The sequence below is a fragment of the Rhinolophus sinicus genome, chromosome 1, assembly GCF_057876585.1.
Source record: "Rhinolophus sinicus isolate RSI-liver-muscle chromosome 1, RSI-T2T, whole genome shotgun sequence".
Taxonomy (NCBI): domain Eukaryota; kingdom Metazoa; phylum Chordata; class Mammalia; order Chiroptera; family Rhinolophidae; genus Rhinolophus; species Rhinolophus sinicus.
The window spans coordinates 204,579,336-204,594,492 of record NC_142501.1 but is presented as its reverse complement, the minus strand read 5'-3'; the positions used below and the strand labels follow the sequence as shown (position 1 = coordinate 204,594,492).

At 43.5% G+C, this 15,157-nt stretch overlaps 2 protein-coding genes across 2 annotated transcripts in view; one reads left to right on the top strand and one right to left on the bottom strand.

Moving 5' to 3' along the window:
• QDPR (quinoid dihydropteridine reductase) overlaps positions 1 to 15,157 on the bottom strand; it is a 49,283-nt gene that overhangs the window by 17,071 nt on the left and 17,055 nt on the right. The window lies entirely within an intron of this gene.
• On the top strand, positions 1,238 to 13,246 carry CLRN2 (clarin 2). The gene is made up of 3 exons (XM_019744426.3): positions 1,238 to 1,609; positions 8,745 to 8,924; positions 11,115 to 13,246. The coding sequence occupies exons 1-3, from the start codon at positions 1,357 to 1,359 to the stop codon at positions 11,378 to 11,380; spliced, it is 699 nt and encodes a 232-aa protein (XP_019599985.1). The 5' UTR covers positions 1,238 to 1,356; the 3' UTR covers positions 11,381 to 13,246.

The window sequence follows — 15,157 nt, the reverse complement described above, 5'->3', positions numbered from 1 at the left end:
TCCAGTTTTCTCCTAAGAAAAAGGGTTGGAATGGTATAGTACCTCCCCAGCCTGCCACAAAGGGTCACTGAGCATTGTGGGAGAACAAACGTATGACAAAAGTCCTTTGTATGGGGTAGAGCGCTGCACAAGCTTCGGAGGCTCTCTTCTTTATGTTTGTGTGGAGAGCCCACAGAAGTGGACCCCAGTTATAGGGACGGAATCGGACATTTCCCTTCCCACGTGCCTCTGCTCCTGTGATGCTCTCTCTGCGAGGTTCCTGAAACTCCTGTTGGTTAGCGATGCAAACTCCTGTACCCACCTCCCGACGTCTGTGACCAAATAAGGGATTTTACTGTGACCCTTCTGCCCAATTTTGGTCCCCAAAGCTATTGACAGTGGCTGTTGCCAGTCTCACAAGACAATAAGTTGACATTTAGCAATAGACTAAAAGTCAAAATTTAAACAGTCACAGTGTAGGATAGAAATTAGGGGATATTTCCATCCTAGTTCCTACAGATTAAAAGAAAAAGAGAGATCGTCACTATTAGAGGAGATAAGACCACAGCAGGGTGATTATTATTCGCTAACACATTAGAAAAACACTTTCCTGTCCCATTTCAGGAACACCAATGGCAGGGAACAGGAGAGAGGAATGTAAGTGTTGGGATCCAGTTTGCCCCAGCAGCCACAAATGGACGCATACTGCCGTTTTACCCGCAGCAGATTCACCCAGTGATAAACCCGGGCATCATAAAGCCATGTTTACACATTTCAATTACAAGCCTTGAGCACGGAGGTCATCTCATGGTATTAGTAACAGTTCTGGGGATTCTGACAGCAGTGACATTTTAGAGAAAGAAATGCCCGGGCACACAGCAAAGAGATGGACATGTGATACCATGCATTGTTGGCAATAGTCAAGTGTTAATCATTCCATTTTTTTTGCCTTCCGTTGGATGCATTTTTGAGAATGGTTAGTGTCTCTTCCCAGGCAGATCTACCAGGTTTTGCCTGCTAATAACTTCCTCGTCATTAAGAGGTCCGCATCAGGGTTATTTAAATACTTGAAACGAGGAACAATTAAACCGTCGGCTGAAACATTAGTCTAGTGGGAGATATAGGATTACTTCCTTCAGTAACACACTCCTCTTCACTGAGTCGGGTGAAGACCGTCTCTGCAGAGACTTCCGGATGTGGTTGTAGTAAACACAGGCTGGCGGCAGACACTGAAGGAAGACCGGGGATGGACGTGGAATCTTGAAATGGTGTGTTTGGAAGAGCCAACCTTAGAGCAGAGGCTTACCGAGTGTCCGGAAGATGCCAACGGCCCCCGCCTGCAGCCTGGACACCGGGGGATGACCTGCACCCACTAGAATGCCTGGATGGTTCAAAAAGGTGTGGTACGGGCTGGCATCTTTACTCAGCTTCTCCTCCTTCATCCTGATCATCGTTGCTCTGGCCATGCCCCACTGGCTGAGTGGGAAAATCCTTTGTCAGACTGGAGTGGACCTGGTCAATGCCACTGACCCAGAGCTGGTCAAATTCATTGGGGACATTTATTACGGACTCTTCCGAGGCTGTAAGGTGAGGCAGTGCGGGCTCGGGGGCCGCCAGTCCCAATTCACAGGTGAGTATGTCTGGAACCAGAAAGCTGCATTAGAATGCTTTTTTTTTTTTTTAATTTGGAAAGGTGCTTATGTCTAAATGTGGAATTCTACTGCTGCCTCACCCTAAGGCAGTAGTAACCCAAGGATTTTCGTGCAGCACCAAGAAACCCTGTTTTTTTGTTTTGTTTTTTTGGTACAGTGTAGTAGAAACTTTAGCAATAGGGATTTGTACACCTTTATAGTTTACCTCTATTAATAATAACTATTAAAATATTGAGTGTTTACATGTGTCAGACATTCTACTAAGCGCTTCACATGGCTCGTCTCTTAAGTCTTATAACAAATTTATAAAGGCAATTATTAACAATCCCATTTTGCAGAGAATGACACTAAGGCTTGCAGAGGTTGCATAACTTGCCTGAGGTCACCCAGCCAGGAAACTGCAGAGCTAGACTTCAGGCACATGGCACGTGACTTGGGTATTCTCAGCCAGTCCAGCCGTCGGATGTAGATTGCCTGCAGAAATGAACATTCAGGGAGCCTGGTGACTGCCTCCACTTCTGTTTGTAGAAAACCTTCACTGGCTGAGGGAAAGCAAAGGGCTCTGCACCTTGGCTCTGGAATCAGACTATCCCGGTTCAAAGCCCCACTTGGATGTTTGCTGGCAGGGAGACCTCATGGACTGGCTGCCGTGAACGTGAGCGGGCAGAGGTGTCAGCTGGCATCCAGTGTGGTGTTAGAGCTGCTTTGGATGTAAATAGAGCAGGACTCCAAGCCTGGCTTATTATGCCAGTTCTTCTGGGAAGAAAAAACCCAAACAGACAAGGTAATATTTGCAAGCCTTTAGAAACAAACAGATCGCTGGTGAGAACATTGTCCTACAAAATCATAATTAATCAACATAATGATGATGAAAGGAGATAAGGAATTGCATTATTTGATTTCTGTATTTCAGAACTGTAGTTTTTAGGAACCTGGCCAGGGTACATATCTCATTAAATTTCTAAAGACAGGAAGCTGGAGCAATGACAAATATACTAATACAAATTGGCATCGTTTATATACATGAAATACATATTTGTTCTGTATATTCAAGAAATAAAAAGGTCTCTGGGAATAGTTACATGTACCCAACAATTAATTTGGAACAGGGATATTGGAAAAATAGCTCTATTATAAAAGCATAACATAAAAAGCTGAAAACACATACACACACAAAGAGCGGCATCTTAAAAGCAGACCATATATGCAGAACTCGGTTCTGAACTGGGTCTGATTGCTGTAAAGGATGTCACTGGGACACCCGGCGAAACTTAAATGGGGCGTAAGGATTCAATGGTGGTCACGTTTTAGTGCTAATCTAAGGATTTGGATGGTTGTAGTGCGGTTATGTAAGAGGATGTCCTTTGTACTTTATGCAGAAATAGACCCTAAAGTACTCAGGGATGAAGGGGAAATTTACTCTCAAATAGTTGAGGAGAGGGGAAAAAATTTCTTTGTGCCATTCTTGAGATTTTTGTGAAGTTTGAGATTGTTTTAAAACCACACACACACACACACACACACACACACGCTTTAAGGGGGAAATGGCACAATTTTTTAAATAGTTATAGGTAATTAAAATTAATGAAGCTTATGAAGGAAGTTCCAAAGTTTGAACAAGGAAATGACAGATTCAACAGCAGTAATATTCCAAGACTTCAATAAGAAAAATGGTGCTTAGGGAATAGAATAAAAATAGCCCACGGTAATTACATAGCACGATATAGCATGTTACCATGATAGCCACCTTATTACATACTTGAAAATTTATCTGTTATGTTTGTTATTTATTATCTGTCTCACCCCTTTAGCGTGTAATTCCCTGAGGGCAAGGATCTTGTTTTATTCACTGATGATCCCACGCCCCTAGTGTGGCGCCTGGCAGACAGTAGATACTCAAAAACATTGGTTGGATAAATAATGATAAAGTACTTTTAGATTCATTTCTACTGAATGTTCATATACAAAATGCCAGACATGTGCCCTATGCTATACCAACCCTAGATAGAAGACTGAGGCTCAGAGAGGTTAAGCAACTTGCTCAAGGTCACAGATCCACGGGTGCCAGAGCCAGGTCCCAACCCAGGTCAGTCTGACCCCAAAACTCCTGCTTTCTTCCACATGCTGCTCCTTCTGGAATCTGTGACTGGCAACTTTCCCCAAGGCCTCCTCCAAACGATGGTTATGACAAGACTGGGCCCTTCCCGTGTGGTGCTAATTAAACCGCTGCCATCCCAGCTCACAGAAATGTAAACTACTGCTAGCAGAAGCCATAAGGCAGTGAAGACTTTGTGTTTGCCCCCTGGAGGAACTCATAAATGTTCCCTTCTCTCCTCCCTTTCCTTCTCAGACGGATGTCATGGGGGCCAGCCCACGGGTTCATCTAACACGGTCTGCTCTCTGAAGCATCAGAACTACGCAGGAATCATCCAGGATGTGTTTGTAGAATAGTATTCAAGACAGTGTTGTTTCCAGCTACCCTGGGGGTGTTCCAGAGGACAGTACATAAACATCCATTCCCAGGGTCTTGCATTCCTCTGGAAAACCTTCTCCAGGCCCCGGGGCCAGGTTCCTACTGTGTTTGGCTGGTTTTGTCAGGCAGCAGTTCAGGGACGCCATGGTTCAGCTACTGATCTCTGGAGCCAGAGGAGTGCCCCTGCCTGTAGATGGAGCACTTCTACAGGCATGCAAAGTGCTTTCAGGATGGAGCTGTGCAAGGCAGCGGCAGGACGTATCACTGCTCTTTTATCCCCAAGATGGAGTCAGGATTTACCTGCTTCTGTCACTTACTACTGATCTGGATAAAAAAAAATCTCTCCTCCCAGGGCCTGCGTGCGGGTCTGCAAAGATGGGGGTGTGAAAGTACTTTGTAAACTATGGAGTCAGGAGGTTTGATTGGGTCCCATGGACAAACTCTCTATTCTCACCTTCACAGAATCGCCCCAGAGTCAATTCCCAAGCTGATCATAGAGAAAACCAAAGAACTATACAGTTGACCTTTGAACAGCATGGGGGGTTAGAAGCACCGACCCCCTACAAAGTGAAAAATCTCCACATAACTTTTGGCTCCCCAAAAACTTAACAACTAAAGCCTGCTGTTGACTGGAAGCCTTACTGATAACATAAACAGTCGATGAACACATATTTTTTGTGTTATATATATATATATATATATATATATATATATATATATATATATATATATTATATGCTGTGTTCTTACAATAAAATACGCTAGAGAAAAGAAAATGTTATTTAGGAAATCACAAGAAAGAGAAAATACATTTACAGTACTCTATTGATCAATACCGTAAGTGACATCGTCTGTTTATAAGATGAAAAATATCCTCGTATAAGTGGACCTGTGCAGTTCAAGGGTCAACTGTGCATCACAACCAATTAAGATCCTTTTATATACCCAGACCTTCTGAAATAAAAATGAGTCAACCTGTGGGTTTGGGTGGCTGCGGAAAGAAACAGACAGACATTAATTTAGCCATGTCCACACATTCAACTGTGTTATTGAGGATTTATGGGCTCCGCACCCTTAGGAAAATAGGGATGAACGAGACACAAATACCTGCCCTCCAGAAGCTGACTGTCTGGGAAAGAAGCGCAGTATCTGAGTACGAGACACATGACACGTTAGTGTCTCAGATCGTCCCTCATAGTTCATTTCCTTCAACACTTTCTACCAAGGAGGAAAGATTTTATTATGCCCATTTTACTGATGAAGAAATTGGGGATCAAAGAAATCAATCAATGAAATCATTTCTGCAAAAGCACCTGATGTAATGCCTGATACACGGGAAGTGCTTGGCAGTTCTTAGTTCTCTGGTTCCCTCCCACCTGCCATCCCACAAGCATTCCATCAACAGCCAGCGCCTGGCTCTGACGCCCAAGCTCATGCTTTTCTTATTTACCTTGTAGATGCGAAAGGGACTGCTGGACCCCTCTGGGATTGGGAGCAAACAAATGATCTAATAATCAGATATTATCTCATTTTAGATGCTGATAGAATGATGACTCACCTCTGGTATTCAAGTGAGGTAGCTCTAATGCATACAAAATACGAATATTTGAATTTAAAATAAGACCTCTAGAATTCCAGCTATACTAGGATTAAAATTTTCAATCTTTGCTTGTCCAAGTTATTTGATTTGTTTTTAGGTCCTGTATAGGTCTATTTATGGGCTCTATAGCAAAGTGGTGAAGACAGCACTTCCTGACTACTTGGCTGAGCTATTCAACTTCGGTATTTTTCTTCAGTTTGTCAGAGTGAGAGAGGGTTTCCAGGACCAGTACCAGCAAAGACGCATATATGTGCCTGGTGTGCAGTGTAGCAATTGTCATTTATCGCCATGGATCATATGTGTTTATGGTCATTGATTTCAAGCTGGAAACTTATATTTAATCCTTAAGTCAGAGACTTCTAAAGCTTTTGGAAACTAGGTACAAATATGAAAGTTAAACAAACAGCACCTTTCCAGGGGTGGCACCATGTGACAGGACCAAATGTGGAATCGGCCCTCAAAAAATCATTAATGGAAGGAAGTGAGGCATTAAAACTCCCGAGGAAAGATTTGAATTTCTAAATAATGACATATTAAAAATAATAAGATCTCAGATAACTGGGAGGTCCTAAGCACTGAGGTTTGGCCTGTGAATGTGGGAGCTGAATGAGATTCAGCCTTTGCCAATAAAGATTTTTTTTTTTTAATATAGTCAATATGCGTCCTACTATGGAAGTGAAAGATTGGGCACCCTTTCACCATGCCTCTCCACATCAATCCCTGTGCCCCAAATTCCCTCTCCCCATCATTCTAATATGGTTATTTCTCAAATTTTTATTAAGTCAAATCCGGAGCTGGATTCATATCATCATATGGACATGATGAGTTCCTTTTAAAAGTTGCATTTTGTGGGTGTACCTTAGTTTATTAAGTCAATCTCTTATTGATTCATATTTTCGTTTTTCTGCAATCTTTTGCTGCTGTAACGAGTATCCGATACATGCAGCTTTGAGCACATGTAGGAGTGCTTTTCCTAGAAGTGAAACTGCTTTGATAGTCCTGTCAAATTGCCCTCTAAGGAGAGTATATGAATTGATATTCCTGCAATGTTTGACAGTGTCTCCTTCCTTACACCTTCATCACACAGTGTGTTAGCAAACCTTTCGATCTTTGCCAATCACAGAGCGATTATTTTCTATTTTAAAAATAGAGGATTACTATGCTAGTCATGTGTTCTCAGGATTGTGCTGAAAGAAAGGAAAATGAAACAATTAGGTCATCAGGCGTAAGGTGGCACGTTTGGAGTAAAACAAGGCTGAGAGTTTGAAAAGAAAAAAGAAAAAAACTAAGGAACACTGAGATGGAAGGGAAGGAAAGGGAAGAGAGAAGGCTTACGCAGAAAAATCCCTTGGAAAGAAGCTTATTTTCCACAGTAGTTTCCAGTGCTGATGTGATAACCTAGTGGAGATAACTATAAACGGAAAGACAGACCTGGAAAGAAAGTTAAATCAGAGCTAAGGACGTAAACATGGAGTGTCTGGAAACTTCCGAGTGGAAAGACACTTTAAAGGGAGAGGGACCAGAGACTCTAGTTCTCAGGTTTGAGAGACAAACCTTCTGTGAATAAAGGGAGGCAGTGGGCCAGCAAAGGCACCAGAGGGGAGAGGGGTGGGGGTTTGGGGGTGAGTGGAACCAGGAAAGATTTGAATCCTGGCTCCCAAAGAGGAACAAAGAGCTGCTAGTCAGTCAGTGGTATCAAATGCTGAAGCAGGGAGTCTGGAGCTCAAGAGATGGACCCCAATTTGACCAGGGGATATTCACTAGAAACCCTGGAATAGCTGCAGAAGAATGAGTATGCCCAGAAGTTCTTTAGCTTTCATCATTTTAAAGTCTTCATTTATAACTACTGAAAACAGTGATCTAAACTCTATATACCATATGCTATATAGGACTACAGTCCTATATAGAGTTCAGGGTCACCTTGCCCAGAGATAAGAGACTAATGTCTCCAAGCCTGTGGGGAAAAGGAGGTAATGAAATCTACCTCACAGCCTTGTCACAAGATTGAAGGAGATAACAAACGTAAAATGGCCCATGACTATGCTCGGTAAATGCTGATTTCCCTGAGCAGGTATTATTCTTACCCTGAGCAGGTATTAGTATCCCCATTATACTGATGAGGAAAATGAGGCTCTGAGAAGTTACCTGACTTGCCCCAAGTCAGAGAGTGAAAATAATAAAAGCAACAACCACAGCCGCCCTTTTGGAGAACTGAGTCTTTCCCAGCCAATATTTACATAAACTTGTCTGCTGTGACAGATCATTTAATCTTCACCGCGAGGACGTGCTAGCCAATATAGAGAAAACAAGTACAAACGAATACTTCACTAAATTATCCTGTCACATGAATACGGACGTTCGATATTCTAAGAGTATTGTGCAACATAAGGATTGAGTTATGAGGGACCCAAGAGGGTGCCCCAAAGTGGGCATTACTCCTATTCCTATGCACCTCACCTGATCCACTCAAGTCTTGTAAGATGGGGGGCAGGGTTCAGAGGGTCCTATATTCTAGGTGTGGCAAATGAGCAAGGCTGGGAATTGAAACCAGATCTTTGCATGCCAGATGCAGGTTTTGCTCAGCTACACCCTGCCACCCTCCTTACAGACATGCCTGAGACCCCTTCTACCTCTCTGATTTAATGAAGACAACTCTCTGACCCAGATTCAAGCTTTGCGATCGGCCCTCGTTCACTGACTATTTGCAGCCTCCTTTGCTAAAGAGATACCGTTCAGGGCTTGTGTGCATCAGCTCACAGCACATCCCAGCACTGCGAGGTCAATGCAACTTAAATTGCCAGCTGGGGCACATTGTGACATGGCATCCACCCCAAGGAAGAGAGGATTGTTGGTCAATTGACAAGTGGCAAATCTGGGGTTGTGAGTTGATCTGGAAAAGGCTCCTGCTCTTTGAAAACCGGACACTTGCTGCTGGGCCCTCACGCCGGTCCATTAGAGCCTTCGTGGTCAGCAGGTTTGGGCTTCATGAACTTGAGCCGAGTTCTGACACTGACACAGTGGCTGTGTCTTCTCTCCCCAGTCTTCCCACACCTGGTGAAGGAGCTCAACGCCGGTCTCCACGTGACGATTCTGCTTCTCCTCTTCCTGGCTTTGCCCCTGGCTCTGGTCAGCATGGGCTTTGCTATTCTCAACATGATCCAGGTTCCGTACAAGGCGGTCAACGGTCCCGGGGGCATCTGCCTATGGAATGTCCTCGCAGGTAAGGACGGCCCCGAGGCGGAGCAATTCAAGGCCGCACCATCCCCAGGCTGAGAAACCGGAGGACGGTGTGAGAGAATGAACAGAACCCCTCGGCCTCCACTTCCCTGAGTCTGTAACAGACGTCCTCTTTACTAAAAAAAAAAATGCAGAATCTCTGTCACAATAGAAAACCAAGTCGTTAGCGTGCATGAGTGGCTGACGATTAGAGCTGCAAAGAGAGGTCAAGGAGAGGGAAGAGAGCAGACAGACAGCTGGGGGTGAAGAGGCGGGAACGTGGGCGGAGGCAGCAGCTGGAGCGCCCGCGGGCTGGGCGGAACCCTCATAAATGACAGGAGACACAGAACCTGGGCGTTTTACCTGCTGATTTTGTTTAAACCTCACAACCTCCCTAGGAAGCTAGGAGGCGGTATTATTTGACCCATATTTACAGATGAAGAGCCCGAAACTCGGAGAAGTTCAAAGGTGACCCAAGGTCACACAGCAATAGGTAGGTGGGGATTCCAACCCAAGTACAAATGAATCTAAACCCTTTGCCCTTTCATTAATGACGTCTCTTTTATGACCGCCATGACCTGTTTTCCAAGCCAAACACCAAGACAAAAGGGGTGTCTGTGTGTGTGTGTTGAATATATTGATACATAAAAAAAAATAATTCACATTTGGAACCTGAAAAATTATTTGTAATGAAAATAACAAAATCGTAAGAATTGAGGTCTGTTTCAGAAAACCCAGATCCAATGGTCAAGGCATCATTACGGCAGTAACCCCTCACTAACCACAGAGTATAACAGCAGGTAATGTTCATTGAGCATGTCTTAGAATGTAATGTCACTAAGTCAATTGCTATGCATCTGCCTGTATTTTCAGACTGTGGCCATCCTGTAGAATTACTTACATACATGGCTTCCGCACACCTGGACTGCAGGTGTCTTGTTCATTTCCACCTGAGTCGTCATACTGCTGGCATGTGAAAAGTGCTCAGTCCTGCTTGCTAAGTAAATGCTTATCCCTCTGTTTCCTTCCTCAGAGACACACTACACTCAAGTTCTAAAAAGGCAATTTGACAAAACTTTAGTGTCAAAAGGCATAAAAACTTGAATATCGTTTGATTACATAATTCCAATAGAGATTTATGCTAAGGAAATAACTGGAAAAACACACAAAAGTGTACAGTAAAAGGGGTTCACTGCAGCACTTTATAATATTGAAAATTAGAAGCAATCTTGATATCCAGAAATAAGATCACATTTAATCAGACTTAATTAAATTAATTAGGCCTGTCACTAAGATAAAGCACTGTGTACCTGTTTAAAGTGGTGCTGTAACAGAATATTTAACAATGTGGAAAAATGTTCAGGTAAGGGGAAGAAATGAAGTGTAAAACAGTGAGAGCACCATAATACTAATTTTTTTCAAGGGAAAGAAATGTAAAGAAATATACTAAAATGTTTAAAGTGTTTATACCTGGCTTTTAAGATAAAAGTAAATTGGTATTTTCATCTTTCTCTGGAGTCCAAATTTTATTCAATGAAGATGTAATGATGTAAACAAAAAGTATAGTAAATATGTTTTTTAAAAAAAATTAAAATCAAAGCAGTAGAAAAGAAAGGGGGGAAATAAGGGGAGAGGGAGGGTGGGAGGGAAAGAGAGAAGGAGAGAGAATTTGAAGCCACAGGTAGGGAAGTTCGGAATCCTTCCAGTTTCCTCTCTCTACTTTCCTTTCCTCCTTCTCTTATCTCTTCTTAATCTAAAGCATGGAAAGAAGATGGTAAAAAAGGAGAGAACAGTCTACTCTGTTAAAACCCCAATCTGCACGGTAAGTGTTCTTTTATCTTCCCATGTCGCTCTCAGGGTCTACATGCAAATTCTAAAATATTTAGAGATTGAACTTATCCAAATGTGGATACCCTAGAAAGGATGGCACTGGACAAGGGAAGAGCAATTGGAGGAGTCGAGATTCAAAGTCAATCTAACATGAAGCTTATTCTCTTTTTCTCACACCTCTTGCCTGTCACACTGCGTGGGTTGTCTGCAGCTTTTAAAAACAAATTAAAATCTGTGTCTCCCTAACAATGTTCTTTAAACCCCAAGCAAGTTTGTTACCTGTGCCACAGAATGGCCACCTCACATAAAGTTGTTACGACTGCAAAAAGGACCTGTGAATGATGGTGACCTTTTTGGGTTTCAGGAGGAGTCGTGGCGTTGGCCATCACCAGCTTCATGGCCGCAGTGAAATTTCACGACCTGACAGAACGAATCGCCAACTTTCAGGAGAAGCTCTTTCGCTTTGTTGTGGTGGATGAACAGTACGAAAAGTCATTTTGGATCTGCGTAGCCAGCGCCTCAGCTCATGCTGCAAACTTGGTTGCGGTGGCCATTAGTCAAATTCCCCTTCCAGAGATTAAGACCAAAATAGAAGAGGCCACGGTCACAGCCGAAGACATCTTGTATTAATAGCCTTCTGCTGCTCATACCCTTTCCTCAATCAATTCTGTAGTATGAGTGGAGGCCTCTTTTTTGCAGGCTTCACAGTCCAGAATATTCATGGTTTGGGCAATATTAAGAAGGAACTAGAAGGAGGAAGGGTGGTACCTGGACTAGGAAAGAAAACTTTCCCCAATTCCTGGCATCTCTGCCTTTCTCTCTCACTGACCTTGGACTTAGAGTTGGACTTGGAGACTCTGCACTTGCCAGCTATGGGTGACATTGGACAATTCACTTAATGTCTACTTCTCAGTTTTTGTATCTGTAAAATGGGGACAAGAATGACCTCACAAGATTGTAATGAGATTTCAATGGGCGATAATGTTGCCGGCCTTTGGCTATTGTAGAGCACCCCACAAATATAAGGTACTGAACCCTCCAATAAATGTCTATAGACCCTTGGTCTATTCCACACAATATTAGGGGAAATATGTTGATATCCCTGCCCTCCAGAAACACTGAATCTTTCCACATGACACAGGAATCAGAGAGCAAGAATAACACTAACAATGAAAATCACTACCTTTTTTCAGTGGTTCTACATGCTAGACACTGTTCTAAGAGTTTTACATATATTAGGTCCTCACTACAACCACAGATTGTCAGTACAACCTTATTTCCATTTTATAGATGAAGAAACTAAGGCATAGATAGGCTGGGTAACTTGATGAGGTCAGGAGTGAAATCGTGGAAGTCTGGAGCCAGAGTCTATGGTCGTAACCACTTTGCAAATCTGTTGTTTGATGTACAGACATAAAGGACCGAGAAAGGAATTAATTCTTCAGGATGGGATGTGGAATTAAAGAAGGTGTCACAGAGGTGACATTTGATCTGAACTTTGAAAGACGAGTAGACATTTTCCAATGGTGAAGGAAGCGGGGTTGGAGGAGGGCACTCCAGGATGAGTCACTGCTGAGGGGAGACACAAGGTATGAAGTTACAAGAAAGGCTTGGAAGCATGTGAACACCCAGTGGGATTAGAAAGTCACCTGTTGGATAAACCCAGCTGTTTTGTGTTGGGTTTTCCTAAGTGGTACCGTGATCGTTAATTTTATGTTGATTTAGCTAGGCCACGGTACCCAGATATTTGGTCAAACACTATTCTAGATGTTTTTGTGAAGGTATTTTTTGGAGTAGACTTTGAGTAAAGCAGATTGCTCTCCATACTATGGGTGGGCCTAATCCAATCAGTTGAAGGCCTTAAGAAAAAGACTTTCCACTCCCGAGGGAGAGGGAATTCTGCCAACAAATTGCCATTGGCCTTAAACGTCAAATCTTTCCTGGATCTCCTGACTGCCAGCAGACCCTGCAGATTTTGGGCTTGCCAGACTCCACAATCATGAAAGACAATTCCTTCAAGCAAATCAGTCTGTGTCTCTCTGTCTCTCTCTCTCTCTCTGTCTCTACACACACACACACACACACACACACACACACACACACACACACACACACATACTCTATTTGTTCTCTGGAGAACCCTCATTCATACAACCCTATTAATTCATTTTCCCATGACGCCAGCTGGGGTGAATCCTTTCCCAGGTATTTTGTCTTCATGCCAAGCAAAACATTACCTAATCCTCCAGATTGGCTCCATCTTAAATGACACATGACTTAGGATTCTATCTTTGCTTAATGCTGAGCTTCAGGAAGATCCCACGGCATCTCTTATGTCCTAGTCGCTTATGATTTCCTGCGGGGCCTTCTCTCTCTTCCAGCCAGGTTAGCTCCATCCCAGCCACAGCTGCAGTACTAGGTAGTGGACGGATGTCACTCATCAAATACGCAGATGGCACATGGCTGGAAGGGATCGTTAACTCACCAGGAGATAGATCCAAAAGTGTTGTCTCAAAAACATGTGGAAATGTCCTACCAAGTTTAACAAAAAGTCCTGCTGATGGTTAAAAATAATCAATAACATAAATTTAGAGAAGACTCAGGTAACTGTTTATATGATACATGTCTGAAGATCTTGGTGCATTTATTCATTCAACAAGTATTGAAACTGACCTAGGTGCTAGGAGTAGAGCAATGAACAGACAAAAATCCCTGTCCTCCTGAGATTTCATTCTTTGAGCAGCTGGGATGACTCACATGGACAGAGCACGTGCTGGAGCGACTCAAACCCTTAGCCCAGCCATAACCTTTGACCTGACCATGGCCCTCGAGGATGTACAGACTGTCATGTAGGAACAGAGTGAATTTGGTTTTATTTCTAATAGTAGAATTACCATATCAAGATGGTAACCTTGAACAAGGTGGATGCGTTCCAAAGTGCAGGGTTTTGTACGTGTGCATTTTTCCAGCGACAGAATCCAAAGCTTTAGAAAGAGTTTCAGACGTTTCTGTAACACCTTACAAGTTTCAAACCATGACCTGTCAGGTCGGGCTGTAATGTGGCTGGAGATAGTCGGGTTCCCTCTGAAAGGCATTTCCCAGGGATACTGTGGCAGAGATCCCTGTATAGAATGCAGCAGGTTTTGTTGGGAGGGCGGGGAGGGGGGGGAAGAAGGGAGAGTGAACATCTAGGTCACATGATTCACTTGAATGATCACTCAAGTGTGCAGAGAACATGTAGCTCCTTTATTTTAACTATAGTTAATCTGGTCATTTTATGAATAAGCAAAAACTAATAACAAATGCCCAGCCCATTTTAAATTTACCCTGAGCTGATCTTTTATACCATCCTTCCTGGTAATGCTAAGCCTCTCAGGGAAAAAGCGGCTGGTTCCTCACCCACCTTCTCTGTCCCTGCCTCTCTCCCAAAGAAGGTTCTGAGGTTACAGGGGGAGGAGGCACACACACACATACCACTGATTCTGGGAAGCGTCCTGGGCCTTCTGCTGGTTCTGCGGGCACACTGGTGGGGTTCACTGGACTCCTCTGCCCCTGGTTACTGGTTGCCCTGCCAGCCTCCCCAGCTCTGCCTGAGGCTGGATTCATTTATGAAATGTTCTTTCAACTGGGAAAAGCCCGGTCACTGCCTGGAAGGCTTGTCCTTATCTTTTATCCTACCAGCTACCGACCACTGAGTGACCCCCAAGTCCTCCCTCCAGCTCCCCTGTCTGCCCGCTGGTCCACGCCCAGCTTTGGCTGCAGTCACCCACCTGCCTCGGCCTCCTAGGAGCTTCACCTGGTGACAACACAGCATCCTGCCACAGGGGTTCCTGGGGTTCCCCTCTGTTCTCTCTTAGGAAGTAACTAAGGTGATTCACCGACTATTATATTTCCCCAAAGTTGCAGACTTGAAAGGTTCCCTGCTGCTAATATGACAGATTACATATGAAATAAATTCCATTAAAAAAATTAAGTCTCTGATTTTCAAAACCACCAGAACGGGCCATAAGTACAAAAGTGAAATCTCACTCTCAAAGCTCACTGCAATGGTTATATTTTTCCCACACCTAGAAAAAAATTCATCAAACTCTCTTCCTGCCTAATGCTTCAAGGCAGGCTTGATACTGGCTGCAGGCCAATCAGGGAAACGTGTGAATATGCCTTAAGTGAGGCCCAGCCCTTCTGAGGTCACCATTTCCTCATTCGTAGAATGAAAAAGTTCTACTTTGTGACAACGACCACCATCTAGTGTGGGCCAGGCACTTTACATACTTCCTAATTCTGACAACAGTTGTTCAAGACACACATTACTGTTTTCATTTTACAGACGGGCAATTTTAGGTTCAGAGAATTTAAGTAACTTGTTCAGGCCACATTATTAATAAATAACGGAGAAAGGATGCAACC

Bases quoted from the DNA above. Each gene is read 5' to 3' on its own strand.
- CLRN2 (XM_019744426.3), top strand. From the start codon at position 1,357: ATGCCTGGATGGTTCAAAAAGGTGTGGTACGGGCTGGCATCTTTACTC. The intron at 1,610-8,744 runs GTGAGTATGTCT...TTCTCTCCCCAG, and splicing joins CCGCCAGTCCCAATTCACAG to TCTTCCCACACCTGGTGAAG. The intron at 8,925-11,114 runs GTAAGGACGGCC...TTTGGGTTTCAG, and splicing joins CCTATGGAATGTCCTCGCAG to GAGGAGTCGTGGCGTTGGCC.